At 27.1% G+C, this 26,482-nt stretch overlaps 2 protein-coding genes across 2 annotated transcripts in view; one reads left to right on the top strand and one right to left on the bottom strand.

The window, feature by feature from the left end:
* The window catches only part of LOC105250138 (transcription factor IIIB 90 kDa subunit), a 63,085-nt gene that overhangs the window by 7,777 nt on the left and 28,826 nt on the right, over positions 1-26,482 (top strand). The window lies entirely within an intron of this gene.
* Positions 12,067-24,908, bottom strand: LOC105250175 (BTB/POZ domain-containing protein 6). Its single transcript, XM_011256138.3, has 7 exons — positions 24,673-24,908; positions 20,196-20,483; positions 19,971-20,118; positions 19,487-19,703; positions 14,110-14,296; positions 13,597-13,775; positions 12,067-12,749 (listed from the first exon to the last, which is right to left on the bottom strand). The coding sequence occupies exons 1-7, from the start codon at positions 24,770-24,772 to the stop codon at positions 12,285-12,287; spliced, it is 1,584 nt and encodes a 527-aa protein (XP_011254440.1). The 5' UTR covers positions 24,773-24,908; the 3' UTR covers positions 12,067-12,284.

Here is a 26,482-nt window from a genome sequence, read left to right as displayed (position 1 = left end):
GAGTGACTTTGGTCAAATTGGCTGAAATTGAAATATGTTGTAGTTTAGGTGGTGTTGATCAAAAGTTTCCTGAGACAAAAAGTTCAAAAATCAAAAGTACAAAAGATACGATGATTTGAAGTGAATAGTATTGTGATAGTATTGAAATTTAAAAAACGTTTATTTTTGAATACATAGATTAAATTAATACATACATGTTAAAAAAAAATATTTATATATAATGTGTGTCACTTCTACAATATTTAATGATTTCAAATTCTTTCTGTTATACAGGGTGGCCCCGAACGTTCCAGCCAGATTTTAAGATCTTATAGGAAATTTAATTGTGAACAAAAAATTTCGTATAAACATGGGTCGAAAAATGCTTCTTTAAGAAGTTGAAAAAGAAAATGAAACTAAATAAATTGAATGCTTCCTTAAGAAGTTGAAAAAGAAAATGAAATAAAAAGAAAGTGAAACTGAATAAATTTCTTGAAAAAAAACTATAAAAATAAAAAATAAAAATCTTTTATGAAAATAAAATAATTCTTTTTTAACTAATATTTTAGTAATAGTACGTAATAGAAAATGAATAAAGACGTTTTTCAAGAAATTTATTTAGTTTCATTTTCTTTTTATTTCATTTTCTTTTCACCTTTTGCTCTTCCTTCATTAGAGGTTTTTGAGCAATAACTTCTTAAGGAAGCATTTTTCGACCCATGTTTATAGGAAATTTTTTGTTCAGAATTAAATTTCCTATAAGATCTCAAAGTCTGGCTGGAACGTTCGGGCCCACCCTGTATATGCGTGAATGCGTGCGTATACATGTGCGCGTAACACAATCACTGCGTAACAGACACGCATGACAAAAAGAGTTTAGAATCATTAAATATTGTAGAATTGACATACATTATATATAAAAATTTATATATAAATTTTTTAAAACATTTATATATTAATTTAATCTATGTATTCAAAAACAGACGTTTTTTAAACTTCAAATCATCGTATCTTTTATACTTTTGTTTTTTGGACTTTTTGCCTCAGGAAACTTTCGATCAACACTACCTAAACTACAACATATTTCAATTTCAGCCAATTTGAAGTCACTTTTTTCATATAAAATGTGCGGGGTTCTTTAAAATATATTAAAATATATTTAATTTATGTTAAAAAGCACGTACAATAAATACTTATCTTAAAATTGCATCTACTTCAATTTTATTTGAAATTTTGAACAAAAATATCTGGAAAATTCTTAGGCAATTTATTTACAAATTTGAATATATATACAAGTACAATATACACAGTACAATATATTATGTACAAGTTGTATGTAACCTGTATATACCCTGTACAAATTATTTAAATAAGTTCTTTAAATACGATACAATGTTAAACAATGACTTTTTTCTATCAAAATTATTTATCAGTTCATTTTTAAGATAAAATAAACAAAATTACTATTTTTAAACATTTATTCTTTAGTTCAATTATATGTATTGTTGAAAATGTTAACCTTTTGTCATATAAAATTGTATTTTACAAATTAAATCATGATGAATTGTTCTATCCTTTTATCTTTTCAAGTATCAAAATAATTATTCTTTTTAGTTGTTCTCTCTTGTGATAATTTCAATGAATAATTGATTTCACATAATTTTATAAGTAAAAATCAGGTCTGATGAGCATGAAGACGCAAATTTATATTTTTGTCTATATTAATTTTTTAATAGTTCAAAATAATTCAATAATTCTTTCATATCTTGTAAATCAGAAATTAAAAAAAAATCAAATATATGCATATTTTTAATTTATTTTGATGAATCTTAGTATATATTCTTTCTTTAATTAAATTAAAGTATGTAAAATATGCAATATAAGACAATATTTAGTTGTACAATAATTAATATTTTTCATTTTAAATTTAATTTTCCTTTATGCCAGAGTGATGTGGAATGATTATATTGCGGATTTTATTGCGGTTGCTATTTAATAATCAAATTCATGTGAAAGATCATTTTGAAAGCTTATAAATTGATATTGAATCATAAAATAAAATTGTCTTTTATTTTAAGTATAAATCTCTTTTATACCGGGGAAGGATGGTTGGATGGTTTTATTGTAAAGCGATTACAGCTCGAATGCTAATAAAAAATTGTTATAGATTTTAAAGATGGTTGAAAACGGCCAAAATAGCATTTTGTGTACTTTTAGATTAGGATATTTCGAAATCTTGACGTGCCAGAGTGTAATTCTACGGATTCACCATCGAGAATTACATAGGAAATCACTATTCTGGTTCTTGTTTCCGAGACTCACTGACTTGTATTATATGTTTTTGTGCAAGATAACGTGTAACATGCAGCATATGTTTACAGAAATCGATTTTTTGGAAATATTATATGCAGGTTACTCAGAGAATTTATAGTTTCTTTAGTTTTTTAGAAACTGCAAAAACTATATACAATATTTGAATGTTTAAAGAGTAAATTATATAAAATTTGATATAACAAAGTTTGTTTAATAATCTATTATGCAATATAATATACTTTTAACATTTTTTAAATTAAATAATACACATCTTAATAAATATTCATAATCACACTTCACCGATTTTTTCGTTGCTTAGATATATTGGAAGATTATTTTGAATAACTTCTCACAAAAATCAAGTGAGGAATGGCATTGATTTAGAAGATATAACAAATTAAAATTTTATATAACAAAGTAAAGTTTAATAATCTATCATACAGATCTGCGAAATTATACTTTTACTTATACTTTTTTTCTGCGATCTTGGAAAGAATAATAGTTCCTGGTAGTTTTTGTTCACTGAATCCAAATCCGCAAGCAATAATGTTCTCGAATGTAATCGATTCTATCACATCAAGTTTACGAGAAAAATGTGATTGAAATCGAAAACCCCGAAAAACGCATTTTTGACCATTTTTGAAAATTCACAGTTGATGAGCCCGATGTCCGAAAGACTTTTAAAATGGCTCAAATTAAAACTTCATACTTTAATATGAAAATGTCAAATCTTTTATCACAGGCACAATGTATTATAGCATGTATTATATCATGTAGACCATTTAGCTATAGAACAGCCTGCTGATACTACTAAAGTGTACAATGTGGAAGCCACCTACATTACACTCTTCTTTTTTGTTTTTTACTTTTTATCTTTTTTTATTCTTTTTTATATTTTTATCCTTTTTAAATGTTTTTTTTAATGTTTTTTATACATTTTATATTTTTTCCTTTTTACGTCTTTTTTTCTATTTTTATATACAAGGTGTCCCATTTTAAAGGACTCACTCAAACATCTCAGAAACACTGCGTTAAATCGAAAAATGTTTCAAACAAAAGTTGTGTGGCTTCAAAGGGGCCATAAGATGGTGACAATGATTTGATCTTGGAAAATCATTTGAAGGTCATGTGAAGGTCAACTTTAAAATCGAAAATGGAAACCCCCATTTTATAATTGGTATTATTGTAGCTGACATCGAGAGCTTTCCAAAACACTATAATTAAATGTTTTTCCATTAAGTACTTTTCGAGTTATAAGGCTTGAAATAATATCTTAAATTTACATAAACCATAAAATATCTAGTAAAATATTCATTTTTCGATTATCTTACCTTAATACTTTTATGTACAAAATAATGAGAGGAATCAATTGGTGTAAAGAAATAACATAGTTGTTTCCAAGAAAAAATATGGAATTATTAATTGCAAATTACATATTTTTTCTTAGAAACAACTATGTGTTTTCTTTACACGAATTGATTCTTCTCATTATTTTGTATATAAAAATATTAAGGTAAGATAATCGAAAAATGAATATTTTACAAGATATTTTATGGTTTATGTAAAATTAAGAAATGATTTCAAGCCTCATAACTCGAAAAGTACTTCATGGAAAAATAATTTATTATAGTGTTTTGGAAAGCTCTTGAGGTAAGCTACAAGAATATGCAATGAAAAATAGGGGGTTCCATTTAAAAAATTGAAGCTGAATTTTCACATAACCTTGACAACATTATTCGAGATCATAATAATGTTGCTGTGTAGTGTGCCACATAAAACTCTATAACTTTTGTATGAGACATTTTTCTTTAGACACATTAATGAGTTCGAATTAATTTGATTTATTTTTGTACGATTATTAATTTGAAATATTTGTGTTTTTGACATCTATACTGTGTGGTTTTTCTTTGCCTAATTTGTACTCTTGATTTTGAGACATTTTTTTTTTAATGCGTATTTTTCAAAATATTAAGGGGTATCCAGACTTTTTCCTAACCCTGTGTATTTTCATATTAATGTATAATGATCAAGCTTCAATTTAAGCTGTTTCAAAAATTTTTCGAACATCAGGTTCATCAGCTACGAATTTTCCAAATAGTCAAAAATAGTCAAAAATAGTCAAAAATGCATCTTTTGGGAGTTTCAATTCAATTTTTTTGTAAACTTGACATTAATAAGACATTTTTGCTTGTAGATTCGAATTCAGAGCACAAAAAATTATAAAAAACTATTTTCCTTTTCCAGATCGCAACATCATGTAGATCTGTGTTATTTTTCGGACTTGAAAAAGTCTATGATTTTCACATACAGATGAAGAAGTTTTGGTAAATGTTTACTTTAGGTTACACAGCTCAATAAATTTTTATTTTCACATATGTTGAGGATACATTCCTAAGTAGTACACCGTTTGAATTTTGTGGCGGTCTCTTTTCTGAAATATGCACTTTTGAAGTTTCATACTTTTATGTCATGTTTTCGTTATATCCTATTTATGTGTTTCAAGCCAGGTATTCCACACTTTAGATACAGATTAGTTTGGTTATATCTCCCAAAAGTGGAGCCCTCCCATGGGGGGGGGGGCAAATGATATCCATGCATGTACTTTGAAAGACAAAGCAAAGTTTACAAATACATATATTCTAGATTTCAAGATTTCTAGCGAAACTAAACAATAATTCTATAGCTTAGCGATATGGAAGCGACAACAAGCAAACATAAACAAAAAAATATAAACATACAAGTAAAATATAATATGAGTTGATGAGCAAATGTAAACAAAAAATGTAAACACATATAAATAGGATATAACGAAAAGATGACAAAAGTATGAAATTTCAAAAGTGTATCTCAGAAACGAAAAGAGACTGCCACAAATTCAAACGGTGTATTACTTAGGAATGTATCTTCTACAACATATGTGAAAATCAAAATTTTTGGAGCTGTGTAACCTAAAATAAACATTTACCAAAGTTTTATCCCTCCTCGTGCATCTTCATTCCAAAAGAATTCTAATCTAACTTAACTCTTCTCTAAGAAATGAATTATATAATTCTTAAATGATTAGAGAAAATTATGAGTTAGGTTGATTTTTTAAGTTAAAATTTTTTGGAAAGTAAGATATTTTTGAGAAAGGAACGGAGTGCATGCATTTGATAAATAATAATAATAATATTAATAATTTGCAAGAAAAATACTTTAAAAATATTTATTTTTCATTTTAGAAATATTTATTTATCTGAAATGAGAAGGAATAAAATAATAAGCTACTTGTATATTTTGTTTGTCACATATTGAAAACTGTTTATGCACTATGACAAAGTAATACTAATTATTAATAGAATATTCACATGATCACGTAACTACTCATTATATAATATATATAAAAACTTTTTTAGTTTAAAAATAATAAATAGATTAATACAAACTTCAATGTTCCTAATATCAATTTATCATATTTAAGGAAAAGCATTGAAATCAAGATCAGGATATCATCAAGGTCAGAACAAGGTCACCTTGAATTTTTTTAATGAAACCCCCTATTTTTTATTGTATATTATTATAGCTTATCTCAAGAACTTTTCAAAACACTATAATTAAGTTAGTTTTCATTAAGCACTTTTCGAGTTATGAAGCTTGAAATAATTTCTTAATCTTACATAAACCGTAAAATATCTAGTAAAATATTCATTTTTCAATTATCTTACCTTAATACTTTTATGCTTAAAATAATGAGAGGAATCAATTGGTATAAAATAGTTATTTTTAACAAAAAAATATGTAACTGTCAATTGCAATTATATATTATTGCACAAGAAATCTAAAAGTTTTATTTGCAATTATATCACATTATTGCCACTATACAATGCACAATATTTAAAATTATTAAAAATTGAAAATAATTTCAAGAAAAGAAATAAAGACCTATGTTAAGCATATGTTTATACAGGGTGTCCGTCGTATCATCTGTCAAAAAAAAACCACAAGTAGATTTCGTTAATCCATACTAAAAAGTCCTATACTATTTTTTAAACAACGACGTAAAATTTCGAAATATTAATTAAAAATGATCGGCCAATTCGCGTGAGCAAAAGTGCGCGGCGAGAAAAGCCGTCCCACTATAACCTAATACTAGGCGTGTGGACATATATGACGACATAGTTGAACTTAACGATATATTTAAAGTGCAACTGTATAGCAATCTTGCTCATAATTAAAATATCCTATTACTCTCTTCGAAAAAATTTTCGTTTAATTTCAATTGTTGAATATTGTCAAAATTAAGTTTTACTATATAATAAATTTTAGTGCTAAATCTAGATCATAAACTTATACAGTGTCCCATTTATCTTGCATCTCAAATAACTTTTATTTTTGGATTCATATTAAAAAATGTTTTAAAGAAAAGTTGTTTGATTTCAAGAAAAGGATAGAAATATTTTAATCTTAGATATAGGTATCAAGATCATGTAAAAATTAACTTGATTTTTTGAATCGAACCTAATTTTTTTATATTAAACGATTCTTCGTATTATTCGACGTAAAAATTATAAAAGTAGGGTGACTAAAAATTAAATAGTTTATAAGACATTCCATATTTTAATTTGAAATAATTTTACATAAATTGTGAAATATCTCTAAAATATTTTAAAAATATTTTTCAATTATATTATTTCAATATTTTTGTAAAATAATGAGAATAAAATAATGAAAAGAATCAATTGGTAAAGTATGAAGAAATGTAAACAAGCAACTACATATTTTTCCTTAAAAACAACTATGTATTTTTTTTACACAAATTGATTTTTCTCTTTATTTTATGCAAAAAAATATTTAGATAAGATAATCGAAACATAAATATTTTACGAAACATTTCACAGTTTATGCAAAATTATTAAATTAAGGTATAAAATATCTCGTAAACTATTCAAACTAAAAGTTAAACTATTCAATTTCTTATTTTATCTTTCTAATTTTTTACACTAAATATTGTGGGAAATCGATTTATGTAAAACAATCAGGATTTCATTTAAAAAATAAGATTAACTTTTACATGACTTTGGCATCTACATTCAAGACTAAATCAATTTTTATCTTTTTTTCCTTTGTAACAAACAATTTTTATATATTTAAAACATTTTTTTAATATGAAAAAACACAGATATTTGGAGTGCTTCAGATAAATTCAATATTTTGTATAAAATTGCACATTTTTATGCAATAGCTGACAAGATTGAAGGACAGAGACATGTGTAGTTAGATACTTTATACGTCACATAATATTTTAAAAAGATATGATGTAGGAAAAATAGAAAATGAGAATATGACAACTATTTCATACTCTGCAACTTCTTTTGGTAATTATACATAAAAAGGAGCCCGTCTTTCACAAGTGTATCATTGATATGTTATCATATCTTTGATTAACATTTTGAAGGTTTTAGCTGGCGGTCATTGTTTATTCAAAAATTATAAAGTTTGAGAAGTATACTATGTAATTTTCGTTAATCCAACTGAATTCATATAAAGAATTCATATAAAGATTCGATTAATTAGGTATAACAAAATTCCCACTCTTGTACAAATGTTGACATACTCGGTCTGGCTATAAAGTTTTAGTACTATCTCTACCAAAAATAGAAATAGTCATTATATCTTCAACATTATCATTTATTTTTCAATATGCAGGGTGTTTTGTTTTAATTTCCCCAAGCAAATATTTCGGAAAATAATGAAAAATCGAAAAAATGTTTCAGACAAAAGTTGTATGGTTTCAAGGGGGACATAAGATGGTGCCATTAGTTTGACCTTGAAGAGTCACGTGAAGGTCACCTCCAACTTTTTAAATTGGACACCCTATATATTTTTGCATATTCTTGTAGCTTATCTCGAAAGCTTTCCAAAACACTATAATTAAGTTAGTTTTCATTAAATACTTTCCGAGTTATGAGGCTTGAAATTATTTCTTAATTTTACATAAACCGTAAAATATCTTGTAAAATATTCATTTTTAAATTATCTTACCTTAATACTTTTATGTACAAAATAATGAGAGGAGTCAATTAGTGTAAAGAAAACACATAATTGTTTCGAAAAAAAAAATGTAATTGCAAATTCGAGATAAGCTACAAGAATATGCAAAAATATATAGGGTGTTCCATTTAAGAAATTCAAAATGACCTTCATGTAATCTTCATGTGATCAAACTAATGGCACCATCTTATGTCCCCCTAGAAACCATACAACTTTTGTCTGAAACATTTTTTCGATTTTTCATTATTTTCCGAAATATTTGCCTGGGGAAATTAAAATGAAATACCCTATATATCTCGTCTAATTCTACACAGAATTTGGCGCGCTTCTCCAACTCGTATAAGGTGTTTTGAAAATCCGAAACTGGGATGCTGTTTAATAGTCTAACGGTGCTTTGAATCTGTTTCATCAAATCGGCTTCTTTGGACTTTAGTTTAAGTTTAGAGGAAAGAAAATAGTCAGCCGGGACCAAATTTAGAGAATAGGGAAGAATGATAAAGCACAATTGTTTTTAGGTGCTAAAAAGTGACGAGACAAAACAAACACATCACACAAAACGGTTTGAATATAAACTGCACTCAACTAATATTGATAAAACTTAATTATACATAACATTTGTAATAATGTCTTCTACTGCATCCACGCATGCACTATGCAAACGAAGCAAAGTTCATTCTACATCTAATCTTAATCCTCACTAAGAATGAACTTTGTTTCGTTTTGCAACCTTATAATAAATTATTTTTTCATTAAATACTTTTCGACTTATAAGGCTTGAAATAATTTCTTAATTTTATATAAACCACAAAATATCTAATAATGTTTGAAAAATATTGAAATTCCGCGCCTACGCGGTTTCAAAATCAGCAACCCTGCATCCATCTTGACTTTTTCTCGGAAGAGGGCGCTTCTCCTTCTTCTTTGTTCTCCTCTCTTGAACACAAAGTAGGGATGGGCGATGTACGAAAAAAAAATCGATGCTAAATTAATCGATTTTTGAATATATCGACGTTCATTAATCGATTATTAACAAAAAGAATCGATGAATCGACTATTTTTCAAAAAGAGTGTTTTTTAAGGAGGAATTACACGAATCATCCATATCAAAAGTTAATACATCTAATACACTTTAATTCATAAATCTGACATTGCGCAAAGTACTTTTAACTTTCTTAAATATAAAATTACTATTTAATTTGTAAGTGGAAGCAAATATTTGGTTTGTAAAATTACAATTTGCATTTTTATGAATTTCTTTGTACAATCACTATAAAAAAGTTTGGTAAGTTTAATATAAGATGATATTAACAATTTTGAGATTATATTCTATAGATTAAATCTTTACCTTTAAAAATCTCATTGTAGACGACGCTTTATTACAATGAGATGTTTTGATAAGAAAAAAAATAAAACTTCGATGTCTGACATAAAGAATCGAACATCGATACATCGGATAAGGAAAATATCGAACCGATTAATCGATTATTAGAAAAAAAACTATCGACCATTGCGATTAATCGGTAAACATCGCCCATCCCTAACACAAAGTGATTCTCTCTCGTGTAGTCGTTCTTTATACGCAGTAGTGCTTTGTAAAGAATATCGCGCAAACGAGAATATTTTCGCTAGCTCAAAGGGAAGGAATCTACTACAGATACGAAGGACATCCTCTGGATGTTAACTCTCAACTGTGTCGTTCGTGAAATCAAGATTCAAGCAAGAGAGGCTTTGCTAAGCCGTGTTCGTCCGAGGGTCATTGGCTTCTCTCTCTCTCTCTCCTAGAAAGCTTTCGGCATCTAGGCAGACCCTATAGACAATCTTTGGATTTCACACTACAGATTAATGAACGATCTCGTGATTCTCTCTCTCTCTCATTTCAAGATTGACTCTCATTGTTTCTCTCTCTCTCACTCTCTATCTGAATTACGCTCAACGTTCTTTGTGTGCTCGAGCCGATGGTCAGAATCTTTGAAATACTGTACGGCTCATCTATCATTGGATTTGATTTATTTCTGCCTATGATATTACAAAATCATTGCTGTTATAATTCTATTCTTACATGTATTTAATTTAAGTTACTTCAAAAGAAATAATTCCAGCAAATTATTTCATTCAACCTTGTAACAACAGATTTATTTCATTAGTTTAATATATAAACGTTAAGATAATATAAGCGTTATTGATTTATTATTATTAATATTCTCTTTTTAATCGATTATACGTTGAAAATTTAGTCATTATATGAATTATCTTTAGTAAATTAAGATTTGATTTTTTTCCTGTCAGATTTTATTATTAATTTAGTAAACAAAGATATTATTATTGATTGATTTATCAAGACTATTTTCTTTTCTTCAACTCACGTCTCTTTTCTTACAGTTATTCATACAAATAAAATATTCATTTTTTGATTACTTTACCTTAATACTTTTATGTACAAAATAATGAGATAAATAAATTATAAGTATAAAGAAAAAACATAGGTATTTAAAAAAAAATATATATGTATATAATTGTTAATTGCAAATTACATATTTTTTTTTAAAAACAATTATGACATTATTCACGTCATTCAATTAAAGATGAGAAGCATATTATTCACATATACTATCTGTCTCTCTCTTCCTCTCTCTCCCCTCCCCCTCTCTCTCTGTCTAGAATGCTATTTAACAATATCCATAGTTAGTTGCATAGATACAGTATTAATAATTTTTTTGTAAAATTTTTATAATATCTTTTATATCTTTAATTTTTTCATAATAACTCTTATATTAAAGAAAGAAGAGATAGGAAAGAGAGGGAGGGGAGAGAGACTAATTTTATAAATACTTAGTTTTTGCGATATAAAACATTTCTTTTTTTTACATTATATTATTATTCCAGATATTTACAATTTTTAAGCAATCATTTTTTTACCCGAAAAGGCAATTTGGCAAAACATCAATTTTGTATTCAAATCAAATAAAAGTATGTAATCAAGCATATAAAATACGTGTAAAAAAGCAACTTTTCTAAAATTGTTTACATAAATTTACGAACAAGATAGTAGGACATTTCGAAAATTTTTTAAAAATTATAATTAAATGTTTATATACAATTTAATATTTATACAATTAAATATTTATATACAATTAAACGTTTATACAATACAAATAATGATGCCAGTGACAAATTTTAAACCTCAAATATATAAATTTTTTAAAAATTTGTAAAAAAACTTTAACTAGCACGAATCTAATTTTAAATGTTATTTTTATTTTTTCCAGATTGCATAATAATATGCATAATAGACTTTTGTTTTCTACGAAAATATAATATCTGAATAAGTCACGTTTAGACAATAATATATTGAATAATGCATTAAAATTTGTTACCATTCTTTATATTGAAACAACTTTTAGCATTATACTTTGATCATATTTTTTTAGGCAATTAATAATAATAAAATAATAAGATTTGTGACGTATTCTAAATTATATAAAGATCAGTGAATATAATCTTATTAAATTAATAAATTACAAGAATATATAAAATGTCAAATTTGAGATTAGATTATTTCTACATTAAAAATAATTTTGTTCATTAATATAATAATTGCATAATTTTACGCTAACTTTTAATTAATTATATCTACAATAGATGAAGGAAATAGCTTTTTGTATTGAATTAATTTAACATTAATAGTTGCATTCCTGAAAATATTATACACAATCTTGTTCTATATTTTTTTTTTCGAGTATAGGCTTTCAAAATTTCATAAAAGTGCTTTTTTGGGGGATAATTTAAATGAAATATTTCAATTTGTGAAATGTGAATATTCAATTCATATAGAGAATATACTTATATGGAATACACGTTCTCTCCTATGTTTTAAAATTTGGCAGATCTGCAACGAATAATCTGAATATTTTTTGTTGCAAGCTATTAATTAATTACACAATATGCTCCATTGTACTTTTCTGTCAGTCATCGGATGGTGGCCCATAAAAAATTAATTCGGGAATTTGTCCACCTTGTACACCGGTACCGTTAGTACTTTCGGAGCTACATTGAAACTGAAAGTTTACACTGCCGATCGTCGCTTCTGACATACCTTCTTGACCGAAAAAACTCAATTCTCCACCGTCCAATATTGCACTTGCCGTATACGAACATTCTGGTTCTATTTGTATCGGATTCTCAAAATACACATGAAACGTATTGCTCGAACCGTCAGAAAAAAATTTAGTATTGTTTTCTGCCAAAACATTCCCGAGCCTTTTCAACTCTATTTTAACATTGTAATCTGCAGCACCAGATGAACTTCCATATAAACCAAATCCCACCACAAATATTCTTTTATCAACGCTAAATTGAATCGAGTCGCAACGACCTCTGTACCGCCATTGATTTGATCTATATGCACAGGATTGAAATCTATGGCAAACCTGTGAATAACAGATATCCTTATTTATTCAAAATTATAACTAAAATAATATAGGATTATTGATTATTGTTAATTATATTAATAATACAATATACAGGGTGGCCCATTTTAATTCAGTCGAATATCTCGAAAATCAAGCCCGGGAAAGAAAAATGTTTCAGACAAAAGTTGTTTGGTTTCGAGGGGGCCATAAGATGGTACCATTGGTTTGACCTTGAAGAGTCATTTGAAGGTCATGCGAAGGTCAAAAAAATTAAAGCGACCTTTAAATGACTCTTCAAAGTCAAACCAATGGTACTATCTTATGGCCCCCTCCCTCGAAACCAAACAACTTTTGTCTGAAACATTTTTCTCTCCTGGACTTAGTTTTCGAGATATTCGACTGGATGGATTAAAATGGGTCACCCTGTATATAAATTTGCTTGACATGATGGTTATTTATCAAAAATAAAAAAGTACTTTCTGTGAATAGGATATGTTTTTATATTTGAAGGACATTGAATTTCTCATCTTTCTAAGCTTTCAAGCAAGCAAATTTATCATTTATTGTATTTATTATTTATTATTTGTTGTTACGTTTATTCAGTTACGTTTAGTCATCAATATAATTTATGAAAATTTTTGAAAGCTAATAGATTCATATGTGTACACATATATACATTAATATGACATTAGTAATTTTTTAATTGGATGTCTTATTTACAGAACTTATTACATTATCGATACTATTTAAAGTTTTATAATTTTTTCTCACTATTGAAATGACATAATACAAATGCGATCGAAAAAGAATACGAAATTTTTTATTACATTTTTCTATATAATATATTTACTTAGATTTTACTTACTTGAGTTTTTAATCCTTGACGTGATTTGATAGGAAAACAAAGTTGTGGCTTGTTACTAGCTGTGAAATGCAAAAATAAATCAATTGTTTCTTGATGCGTTAGAATTCCTATCTGTGCGGCATTGTTTGCGAACTCTTCTAGATTCATAGCAGGAAGTCTAATTAAATACAAGGCAGACCCTAAAAAAATATAGATATACACAGATACACTAGAGAGCTTATTTTAAATTGTATAATTCTAATACTTCTAATATTGTATATTTTTAATATTTTTGAAATTATTTATTTTTGAAAAAAATAATTTGCCAATAAAAGTTGTAAAAGAGATATCTTGCAGTCAATATAAAAAACGTTTTAGAAGTCTGAAGATTATTTCTATTGCACTTAAACTATGTTCATCACTCATACAAATATCTCCTTTATAACTCTTATTTATAAACCGGGTTTTTTTTTTTTCCAAAAATAAACATATATGAACATATGTGTGCGTGCACGTAAAGCATTCTTTTCTTACCTAATAATTTTCTTTGATTGACTGGAGTAGGCTCAAGATCTTGCCGTATACATTCCGCAGAAGCCCATCGTAATGCAGCATTCCATATATGAATTTCTTTGCAATTTAGTGTCTCTCGAGATAAGACAGATTCGAGTGTATGAATATCAATGTCCATAAATCCGTCGGATCTTAGTGCCATTTCTGCCTGTCATACAACAATTTTTACTTAATGTTTAGACTCAATTTTATATATTGCTACTAATTTTATTTTTTCGATTATTTTTATTTGCACTTTTGTAATCTAAAATTTATTTAAAAATATAATTTATAAATTTTCTTTAATAAAAATTATATATAATTATATGTTTTTTTACACATTCAAATAAAATTTTACAACAATATAATAATTATATCTTTTGATAATTAATAAGCATTAATTTATTTTTACTTTAATTAATATGGTATTTTTGCACACTGCATTAGAATTGATTTAATGTTATGAGTAAAATATTTCTGTATTAATATTAAAACATATTTCTGTTTGTTTATTTATATTAGTCTTAATTTATATTATACTTACAATAATGTTGCTTAATATATAAATATTAATATATAATATAAATTTAATATAAATCGTATCATATTTACATTATGAATAAATGTTGAGATATTATATGTGTGGCATTTATTTTATAGAAATAATGATGATAAATTTAATTTGTAAAATAGTAAATATCAAAATTTGATACATAAAAATGGAGAAAAACAAGATATACATTACTTCTACAATTTTATATTTATGTATTAGAGAGAATTTCATATATTGCTACAAGACTGATTTAGTGTAGTTATACATAATATTTCAACTATTTATTTTCACAAAGCTATTTTATTGAAATTATCTCGTCTTATTTCATTATTACACTTAATGTAATGTTTTATATGAAAAATCTGTTTAATAAATAATATACTATATAATTATATAATTTTTTAAATATAATTACATTAGCGTATAAATTTATAATATTGATAAAATTCATAAGTAAATAAAACGTGTGACGCGTTTAATATTAACACAATTGCCTGAAATAATATTGTAATAACAATTTTTTTAATTTCATACGTTTGTTTACATATATTATATTCCTAAAAAGTATTTATTGGAAAGAGTTTAAAATATATAGAAAGGAGATGTTCTACATATCATACTTTTTATTTACTTTTTATTTACTTTTACCTAAATTATAATAGATATTAATACGAATGTTTTTAAATAATCATATAAAATTAAATTAATAAAAATGGCAAATAAGAACCGATGTAGAATTTAGAGCAAAACTTTATTTTAAAATAAAAAATTACGCGCAGCAGGAGTGAGACACTTATACGAGAATCGACTAGTTGAGAATATCTTATTATCTGAATAACCATTCAATATATATAAATTGACTTCTTACTAGGTTTAATTTACAGCTTAAATTTAAAATATATAAAGAAAATGTTATTTTTATTATACATATTTTTTAAACGGAAATATCGTAATGAAAGTCAAAATGTGAAAATTTTTGTATAAAGAAATCTGTTAAGAATTCATTCCATATTTAAAAAATGTATAAATCCACCGAAAAATATATCTAATAGATATCTATCGAACATCTATATATCTACACAATGTCTACTACAGATAATTAGTAGATATCTAGATATATAAAATATCTACAGGGTGGCCCCGAACGTTCCAGCCAGACTTTGAGATCTTATAGGAAATTTAATTCTGAACAAAAAATTTCGTATAAACATGGGTCGAAAAATGCTTCCTTAAGAAGTTATCGCTCAAAAATCTCTGATGAAGGAAGAGCAAAAGGTGAAAAGAAAATGAAACTAAATAAATTTCTTCTAAAAAACGATAAAAATAAAAAAATAAAAATCTTTTTCTTTTATGAAAATAAAATAATTTTTTTTAACTAATTTTTTTTAACTATTTTAGTAATAGCATGTAATAGAAAATGAATAAAGACGTTTTTCAAGAAATTTATTTAGTTTCATTTTCTTTTTATTTCATTTTCTTTTCACCTTTTGCTCTTCCTTCATCAGAGGTTTTTGAGCGATAACTTCTTAAGGAAGCATTTTTCGATCCATGTTTATAAGAAATTTTTTGTTCAGAATTAAATTTCCTATAAGATCTCAAAATCTGGCTGGAACATTTGGGGCCACTCTGTATATCCCCGAATTAGTGGGGATATCTACTGGATGTGTATATATTATCTATATATCCATGGATACCCCATGAATATTCTATATCCTATTTATGAAATCTCGTATGGCGAACATTTGGATCCAGTATACAAATTATGTTCTGTATGGGCAGTGTTTAATACAAAATTGCGTTAGCGTTCAGTAGTCAAACATTTCTTATTTTTCTTTCTCTTACTCGCTCAATCGTTATGTCTTATTTTTTCTCGCTCTTTTCCAATTTCTCTCTCACTCTCTTTTGTTTTCTCTTGTTCTTTGTCAATTATCATTACATCAGCCATACTGACTGTATTATCTAAAAATGCATACAAATTTGTTGTATATTCTTATATCATTTTATTATGCAGTAAACACTGTTATATTGTAAAAGCAATATGTGGAATGTTACAAGTAATATACATAAGTAATATACATAAGTATTACCATTAAATTAATTGCAATTTCCCATTCAAAATTATAATATATAATATTACTGACAGAAAATAGATATACTTTGGATCTATGTAAGACCTTTATAGGCTTTATATTTCATGATGACAAACTGAATATGAATTAGTCTGGTTTATAACAAGTGTATAAACACATATATAACAATATTATTGTGCAATTCTGTTATATTATTATTGTAATGTTTCAAAAAATAATATATATATATATATATATATATATATATATATATAATTTTTATATTAATAAATAATATAACGCAAGACTCGTGATATAAAATTATATATATATATATATATATATATATATATATATATATACATAATTTTATATCACGAGTCTTGCGTTATATTATTTATTAATTTCACTTTACTGTAACAAATAGTATTTACTGGTATATTATCATCGTATAAACATGAGACATGTAAATTATATATCAAAACTGAGAAATGTATTGCGTATTTCTTCTTTGATTGTATATCCGCAATTTAATATATGATTTACAATACATTTCACATTTATATGATAATGATACACCGAGATGATATAAGAATACACACAACAAAAAAGTCTGTACATATCATACCAAATAATATTATACATAAATACTATATGATATTAAGATCTCAATTGGTCGGCTCGCGTATAGATTTGATAATTATAAAAAAAATGTTACGTAATAAAATATTTATATATATACGGGGTCTTCAAAAAGTTCCGGAACGCTAAAATATCTCGAAAACGATGAACTATAATGAAAAATATGTAAGGAAAAAAGTTGTAGGACTAAATAAAATGCACCTAATGATGATAAGAATTTAACCTTGGATGAAGTATTCAAGATCATATGAAGGTCAAGTTGATTATTATAACTAACTTATTATAACTAAAAGAAAAAATATGTAATTTGCAATTGACAATTAGATATTTTTTCTTTGAAACAACTCTTTGTTTTCTTTACACCAATTGATTCCTCTTATTATTTTGTACATAAAAGTATTAAGATAAGATAATCGAAAAATGAATATTTTACAAGATATTTTATGGTTTATATAAAATTAAGAAATGATTTCAAGCCTCATAACTCGAAAAGTACTCGATGAAAAAATATTTCTTTATAGTGTTTTGGAAAGCTCTCGAAATAAGCTACAAGAATATGCAAAAATATATAGGGTTCCATTTAAGAAATTTAAAATGACTTTCACGTAACCTTCATGTGACTCTTCAAGGTCAAACCAATGGTACCATCTTATGGCCCCCTCGAAACCAAACAACTTTTGTCTGAAACATTTTTCTCTCCTGGGTTTGGTTTTCGAGATATTCGACTGGATGGATCAAAATGGGCCACCCTGTATATTTATATATACACATACAGGACCAATAATTCTGTCCACCTGGAATATATCCGTTATTTTTAGAGATATAAAAATTTTGTACTTATAAAAGTTGTACGGTACCAAGAGGGCCGTAATATGCTACTAATAATTTTTTTTGTAAGTGGAGGCGCTTCAGAGATTTCAAGGTCATCTCCATTTTTTTAAATGGAACCCTACATTTTTTATTACCTATTCTTATAGCTTATCTCGAGAACTTTCCAAAACACTATAATAAAGTATTTCTTCATTGAGTACTTTTTGAGTTATGAGGGTTGAAATCATTTCTGAATTTTACATAAACCATAAAATATCTAGTAAAATATTCATTTTTCGATTATCTTACCTTAATACATTTATGTATTAAATTTTGTATATAAAAGTATTAAGGTGAGATAATAAAAAAATGAATATTTTACTAGATATTTTATATAAAATTAAGAAATTATTTCAAGCCTCATAACTCGAAAAGTACTCAATGAAGAAATATTTTATTATAGTGTTTTAGAAAGCTCTCGAGATAAACTATAAGAATAGGTAATAAAAAATGGGGGGTTCCATTAAAAAAAATGGAGATGACCTTGAAATCTCTGAAGCACCTCCGCCTACAAAAAAATTATTAGTAGCATATTACGGTGCTCTTGGTACCGTACAACTTTTATAAGTACAAAATTTTTGTATCTCTAAAAATAACGGAGATATTCCAGGTGGACAGAGTTATTGGTCCACCCTATATATATATTGTATAATCAAAACAATATTTTTTTTAGAAATTGTCTATGATCATAAGCAATTAGAAGCAATTCAATATGCATTAAAATCTATTGATTTTTATCCGTTTTCGCTTAGCTGATTATTTGATTAGGATTTGTTGCTATCCTAAGGACATCGTTGCGATTAATTTTACTATATTCATATTCATCTATCAAATTATCCTGATATGTGATATTTTGCGTGACCTCAACATGATCTAATTTATTATCCGAAAAGTAAGGCTCACTTCGTGTTCGGGAAAGTGAAAACGATAAATGCTCATCTGCGAGGATGTTTGTACAACAGTCATTTTCCGAGAGACTCAAGTAATGTGGCACTATTGATAATCTGCCCTTGAGACGTTCACAATTGTTGTCGCTCAATCCATTGTTGCCATATTGATTATTTTGATATAAAAAATTATCAAATTTACTATTGTAAACATAAGAATGTAAACTTGAAGCGCGATTGATTGAGTCGCTGGAGGGACTCGAATCATCTTCGAGCGTTTCGTCCAAATTCTTGTCATTCAAAGCAATGACTTTTAGTGGCTTTTGGATTTGACTTACTTGTGCATCGATCACTTCCCAACAACGTTGCATAAGATTAGGTTCTTCAAACAATCGAGATTGACTCAGAAGTAAACATGCGTTCTTTGCCGTCAAACTCGTTTCCAAATAATTGACGCATGCTCGTGCTAAGTGTGGAACTATGTATTTTTTTGCAACGTACAATGTGGCCAGAACTGTATCCGCTTCTAGTTGTACCTCGTCACAATACATATACCTTGAAAAAAGTTTATTATAATAATATGAATATATGTATATATATTTTTTTCTTCTAATCAAAGTGATAGATTTTTTCTTTAATTTATTTTTTTTTGACAAATAATACAGCATATAATGTAACTGGAGCAAAAGTCAAAATTTCTAAAATTTAAGAATTTATAATATATAAACGTATTTTATATTATTTATTTATATTTTCATTAACTTCTGATATTATATTTTTTCTGATTGGTACTTCTTCAAGTTATTCTGAGCTTATGCTTACTTTAATAGCGCGAGAAAGGCAGCAGGTTCAACATCAGGAACTTCAATGTCTCTTTTATTTTCTGGTAATCCTCCATAGAACATGGCATAAAATACAGAACTACCAGTAGCAAGAACATATTTATGTGCTGGTATTGTTTGCGTGTGACCTGTGATATGATAATTATGACATTAACATTTTGTTCCACGAGTGATAAAAAGTAAGAAAAAGAGAATAGATAAATACCTGGGCTGCCAACAATAAATATGATATCGGCCATGAGATGATTATTAAACATGGCCGCATTCCGTTCCCGAACTGTAGGTTTTGTTGCTTGCCAATTGGGATCCTGAGTGCAATCTCCGGGCGATGGTAAATTTAATTGCGTTATAGGCGATGATAAGCAAGACAAAGGCGATGCAGGAGCACTCAATGGTTGATTTATTGCATTGGTTCCTTCGCGTTGTAATACGATGGATGAAGAAAGTGGGCTAACTGACGGTGGTGAATCTGATGTATTGCTTGGGGATTCCACTAAAATAAAAGAAAAATTTGTGTTATATTAAATATACAGAGTGTCCCAAAAGTCCTGGACCGGTCGAATATTTCATAAACTATGCACTTTAGAAAGAAATGTTTCAGACAAAAGTTATATGGCTTGTAGGGGGCCATCAGATAGTGGCAATGATTTGACATGGGAGAGTCATTTGAAAGTCACGTGAAGATCACCGTCAATTTCTTAAATGGAACTCCCTATTTTTTATTACATATTCTTGTAGCTTATCTCGAGAACTTTCCAAAACACTATAATAAAGTATTTCTTCATTGAGTACTTTTTGAGTTATGAGGCTTAAAATCATTTCTTAATTTTACATAAACCATAAAATAGTAAAATATTCATTTTTCGATTATCTTATCTTAATGCTTTTATGTACAAAATAATGAGAGGAATCAATTAGTGTAAAGAAAACATACAGTTGTTTTTAAGAAAAAATATAAAATTGTTAATTGCAAATTACATATTTTTTTAAAACAACTATGTGTTTTCTTTACACCAATTGATTCCTCTCATTATTTTGTACAAGTATTACTCATTATTTTGTAAAAGTATTAAGATAAGATAATCGAAAAATGAATGTTTTACTATATATTTTATGGTTTATGCAAAATTAAGAAATGATTTCAAGCCTCATAACTCGAAAAGTACTCAATGAAGAAATACTTTATTATAGTGTTTTGGAAAGTTCTCGAGATAAGCTACAAGAATATGTAATAAAAAATAGGGAGTTCCATTTAAGAAATTGACGGTGATCTTCATGTAACTTTCAACTGACTCTCCCATGTCAAATCATTGCCACTATCTGATGGCCCCCTTCAAGCCATATAACTTTTCTGAAACATTTCTTTCTAAAGTGCATAGTTTATGAAATATTCGACCGGTCCGGGACTTTTGGGATACCCTGCATATATACAAAATTACTCGAAAAGATCTCCTCTATAACATATTTAAAAATGAAGCAAATTCGAGGGCCCCTTTTATGCATAAAAGCAAATTTTATGCATACCTGTAATTTTTTATTTATTTCTTGATAGAACATTTTAAAACATCTTGATATATGATATCAAGTTAATCAAAATCGCCTATGAAGAAAAAATAATTTATTTTAACGAAAAAGTTAAACACTGTTTTAGCTTATTGCTTCCAATACGTAGTGCTTTTATAGGTGTTCAAAATCATGATTTTGAGCATCAATATATGCCCTAAAACAATTATTTGTAAAAAATACTGCATTTTGAATTTTATTTATATCTGTAGAATACGTGCTCTTCTAATACACTCTTTCATATTTTTCTTAGATATTGATATCGTATAGTTGTTTTAGTTTGTTCCACAAATCGATGCTTAAAATTATCATTTTGATCATCTCTATTAACATTATGTATCTGAAACAATAAGATAAGGGAGTACATGATCTCTTTGTTAAAATAAGTTTTTTTTTCGTTGACTTTGATTAACCTTGTATCATATATCATTGTACACATCATAAAATATTCTGTTAAGGGGTAAATGAAAAAATATATTATTCCATTTAAAAAAATGATAATTTTGAAATGTTCTTGTCCCTCCAACGTTCAATCGAAGTCATATCATTTTCGTCCCCTTTGAAACAAAACAAATTTTGTCTGAAACATTTTCTGTTATTAAATATTAAGAAGTTATTTAGATGGCTTGTTTTAACCTTATCCTGTATATACATATATACAGGATAGGGATACTTAAAACAAGCCATCTAAATAACTTCTTAATATTACTTAATATTAATATATATATATATATATATATATATATATATATATATCATTTATATACATATTTTATATACAGGGTGGCAGGGAATTTTTGATCTTAACGAAGTAAGGAGGTAGATTAGCTCAAATTAAGAAGGAAGGACCTCTATTGTTTTGTGATTGTCGCAATAATTAACGAAAAATTAAATAAAGAATATATATATATATATATATATATATATATATATATACAGTGATTCATTTTAATCTTAACAGGCAAATATTTTGAACAATATGTGAGATACGAAAAAATGTTTCAGACAAAAGGTATATAGTTTTAAAGGAGACATAAGATGGTGTCATTAATTTGATCTTAAATAGTTACTTGAAGATCACGTGAAAGTCACCCTCAATTTTATAAATGGAACTGCCTATTTTTTATTACATATTCTTGTAGCTTATCTCAAGGGTTTTCCAAAACACTATAATTTAGTTTTCATTAAGTACTTTCCGAGTTATGAGGCTTGAAATTTCTTAATTTTACATAAACCGTAAAATATCTTGTAAAATATTCATTTTTCGATTACCTCACCTTAATACTTTTATGTAGAAAATAATAAGAGGAATCAATTGGTGTAAAGAAAACACATAGTTATTTTTTAAGAAAAAATATGTAATGCTACTCAAGCAGCTAACTTATATTGCGTTTATATGCTACGGTTTCCAAACCATCCAAAGTCATTTCGTAAAATTGTATTAATTTTCAAATAATTACAAAGTAAGAGCTCAATGTTTCTAAATGATAAAGATAGACGTGGATTATCTCTGTGAGATCATTCAGATTCAAATTTTCGCTCTGATTTGATTCATTTTAATTTTGTAAATATTTTGGCAAAACGGTAACTTTTTGAAAAAAACTCTGATATGAAAATTATTAAGTTCACTGAGTATTATCGATGAAATGACTTAAAAGTATAGTAAGCTTCCTATTGAAAAAAAAAATTATTGTTAATAACATGGAAACCAAGAATATTCATGATTACTTACTTGAGGTTCATAGCATGTGTTCTTATTTATTTTACAATTTTAATAATGGATTTTTTCCCTATCTCTAAACGAAAAAATGTGGTGAACTTTTTATTAGATTTCCCCTGTGTATGTGTGTAGAATATAATTAAAAAAACATACAGAGTACATCATTAGATACAGGACAATCCAAATTGAAAAATACTGAGACACTTTTTGATTAAAATTTTTTTTTTGCGTTTTTATACGATGTTAAAGTTAGTTAATCAGTGCTTATCTATAACGAAAAGCAGGGAAGATAGGACAGGAAATCAGAGAATAGCGGGATAATCGGGCTATAAACAGACTATAGACAGCATTTAATTAGATAATTTTAACATTGTATAAAAACGAAAAGAAAACACAGGTTAAAAAGTGGACTTTTTGATTGGGATTGTTATTTTGTATCTGATCAGTGTGCTCCGTATATGTGTGTTTTTCTGTTACATTCCGTTTAATGTTTTCAGTAAAGAGCAATTTCTCGTATGTAGAACAAATAAAAATAATCCCATGAAAATTTGTATAAAATTTTTTCTATAACGTCTCTACTGAAATATTTGGTAAAATAAAATTTGACAAGCATTTTTTAAAAATACTTTTTATATCATTCTGTAGATTTTTATAATTGATAATAATTACTCTGAAATAAAAGTCATTAAAATATATAGCGTAATAGATTTCTTGATACTAGATCGGAAAACCAGACTGTAAGCCTTTTCTAATTTACAAAATTTTGAGGGTAAAATCCTTTAAATTTTTAAATACGTTTTTAGATTGTTTTTCCATATCGTGTTCTAAAAAAGGGATACTGCTGTTTCATTTCATCCAGTTGTTTTTGAAAAAAATCACATTTTGATCGAATAGAAAGTAAACGATGATGATAATAAAATGATGATAACAACAGGAGTTATAAAAATAAATTTTATAAGAACTTATAGGATTATTTTTATTTGCTCTGCATGCATACGAGCGATTGCTCATCTTGACTGAATATCTATGTATGTTTGCATGTATGTGTCAGATTTAAATAACAATATATATAAGACTACCTGAAACATCTGTGTATGTTTGCACATGTGTGTGTCTCAAATTTAAATAACAATATATATATATATATATATATATATATATATATATATATATATATATAAGAACTACCATATATTCCACATACATACAAATCGAAATTTTTACGCGTTTCGATCGGTAAACTCTAAAGATTCACACTCACGAAATCAAGTACATCATACAAATAAGAAATTTGCTTATTCGCATAAATGACATACAGATACAGCTCTTTCATTCTATCTCTCTCTCTCTCTCTCTCTCTCTTTCTTTCTCCCGCTTCTTCTCTCTCTCTCTTTCTCACCGTTCATCCAGGCATTAGTCTGTTTGACTGTGACATTGTCTTGAAAGCGCTTCATCGGCTTAGTAGAAATCTTGGAATAGAGATTCGACATTGCCATCATCAACAACCTGTTCGATGTTAATTTTTCGTCACGTCGTAATCCACCCTCGACGCGTACGATACACACAAAACGAGTCCGAGAGTTATCGACTACGCAGCCGCCATTTCTCGCGCACAGGCGTTGTTAGAGAGGCGCTGCTACCGCCAGCGCTGCCGCTTGTCGGTCGATAGACGTTGAACGACAAGGAGAAGGATGGCACGGATGGTACGGGATAACTATTTGTGTCATTTTAGGATAAAGAATATAAAATACCACGTGATGTCATAAGCATAAATAATCGAAATAAATAATTCTGTCGTTCTTCTTTATTTTTTCTCTTCGAATTTCTCTATTTTTCTATCGCACCTTCATTAGCAAAATATTTTGTGCATATTTTGAGATATTTTATTCTTGCTATATTTACATGTATGTATTTTCAAAAGGACAGATTATTGTCTATTATCGAAGAGAAACATGAAGTGTGAAATTATTGGTTGGAATAATTGGGAACTATTCTAATTTACAAATTACGGCCAAAATATAAATAGAATCTTATTATAATTGTAATATTCATAATTAATAAAAACGCGCACGAATATGCTAAGAATGGTTTTTGAGGAAAAAAATCAATATAAGATAAAAATAAATTGACATTTAAAAAGCTGAAGAGCTAATCGTAGGTTAAAATACACTAAATATGATCTATTTTATTTATAATATTTCAAAGTCAAATTATAAAATCTGCTTTTTTAAATTTAAGTATTTTTTATTCAAGTTAAGGAATATGTTAAGAAGAAGTTTTACGAGGACAATATAACTTCCAAAACAAATATATATAAAAATATGGATATCATTGAACTTGCACAATAATATAATAATAATATGTGATAATGGCAATATTATTTTTCTAATATCGCAAAATTTCCGTTAAATTTTTTTTTGATCATTTATTAATAATTAATTACGTATATTATACGTTGAAACTATAGATTTTTACATATTACATCTAGACTGTTAACATTGACAGATAGTTATTTATAATTAGGCAAAATATATAGATTGGATTAATATACTAATTTATATTTTAATGGAAAGGTATATTTCTCACACTTTGACAGTTATTAAAATATAAGCTATTTTCATATATAGATAAATATTAATATTCTAGATTGATATTTTGCCTATTAGCACAGTAATTATATTGTGGCTGCGTTTCGATAATCACCGCCATTACTGAAAATCTATAGTTTACGCAACGTACACAGCCTGTGCCACCAGTGATTGTGCCCAATTGTAAAATATCTATTTTAACTTCACGGATAACATCGCTGTTAGCGATTTAGTATAATCATCGATATATAGAGTGCGTTCCATTTCATGCATGATGTGCATAGAAGCATGAATTTTCGTTCGGTTTCTCTTCATGTGCATGCATGATTAAATCTATTCTCAACTATATTGCTCCCTTCTTCCGATGCATAAGATCTCATAGAGTACTTCATTTCGCGAGGTAAATTACTGCGGTTTCATGCATTTGATAAATATTAACGCGCAAAATTTAATTTAATAAATTAAAATTATAGTAACTTAATGCAAAAATGCTCATTGATCCAGTTTTATGCCATGCATATACAGAGAGAAAACTGAGAGGTGTCATGGCCCGCTTTTAAGTGATCTCTGAAAGCATAGACATAGTAAGTATAGACCGAGCATACATTGTATAAGCGTTAA

Source organism: Camponotus floridanus, unplaced genomic scaffold (genome assembly GCF_003227725.1).
Source record: "Camponotus floridanus strain SB8 unplaced genomic scaffold, Cflo_v7.5 scaffold83, whole genome shotgun sequence".
Taxonomy (NCBI): domain Eukaryota; kingdom Metazoa; phylum Arthropoda; class Insecta; order Hymenoptera; family Formicidae; genus Camponotus; species Camponotus floridanus.
This window is presented reverse-complemented; position numbering and strand designations above follow the sequence as displayed.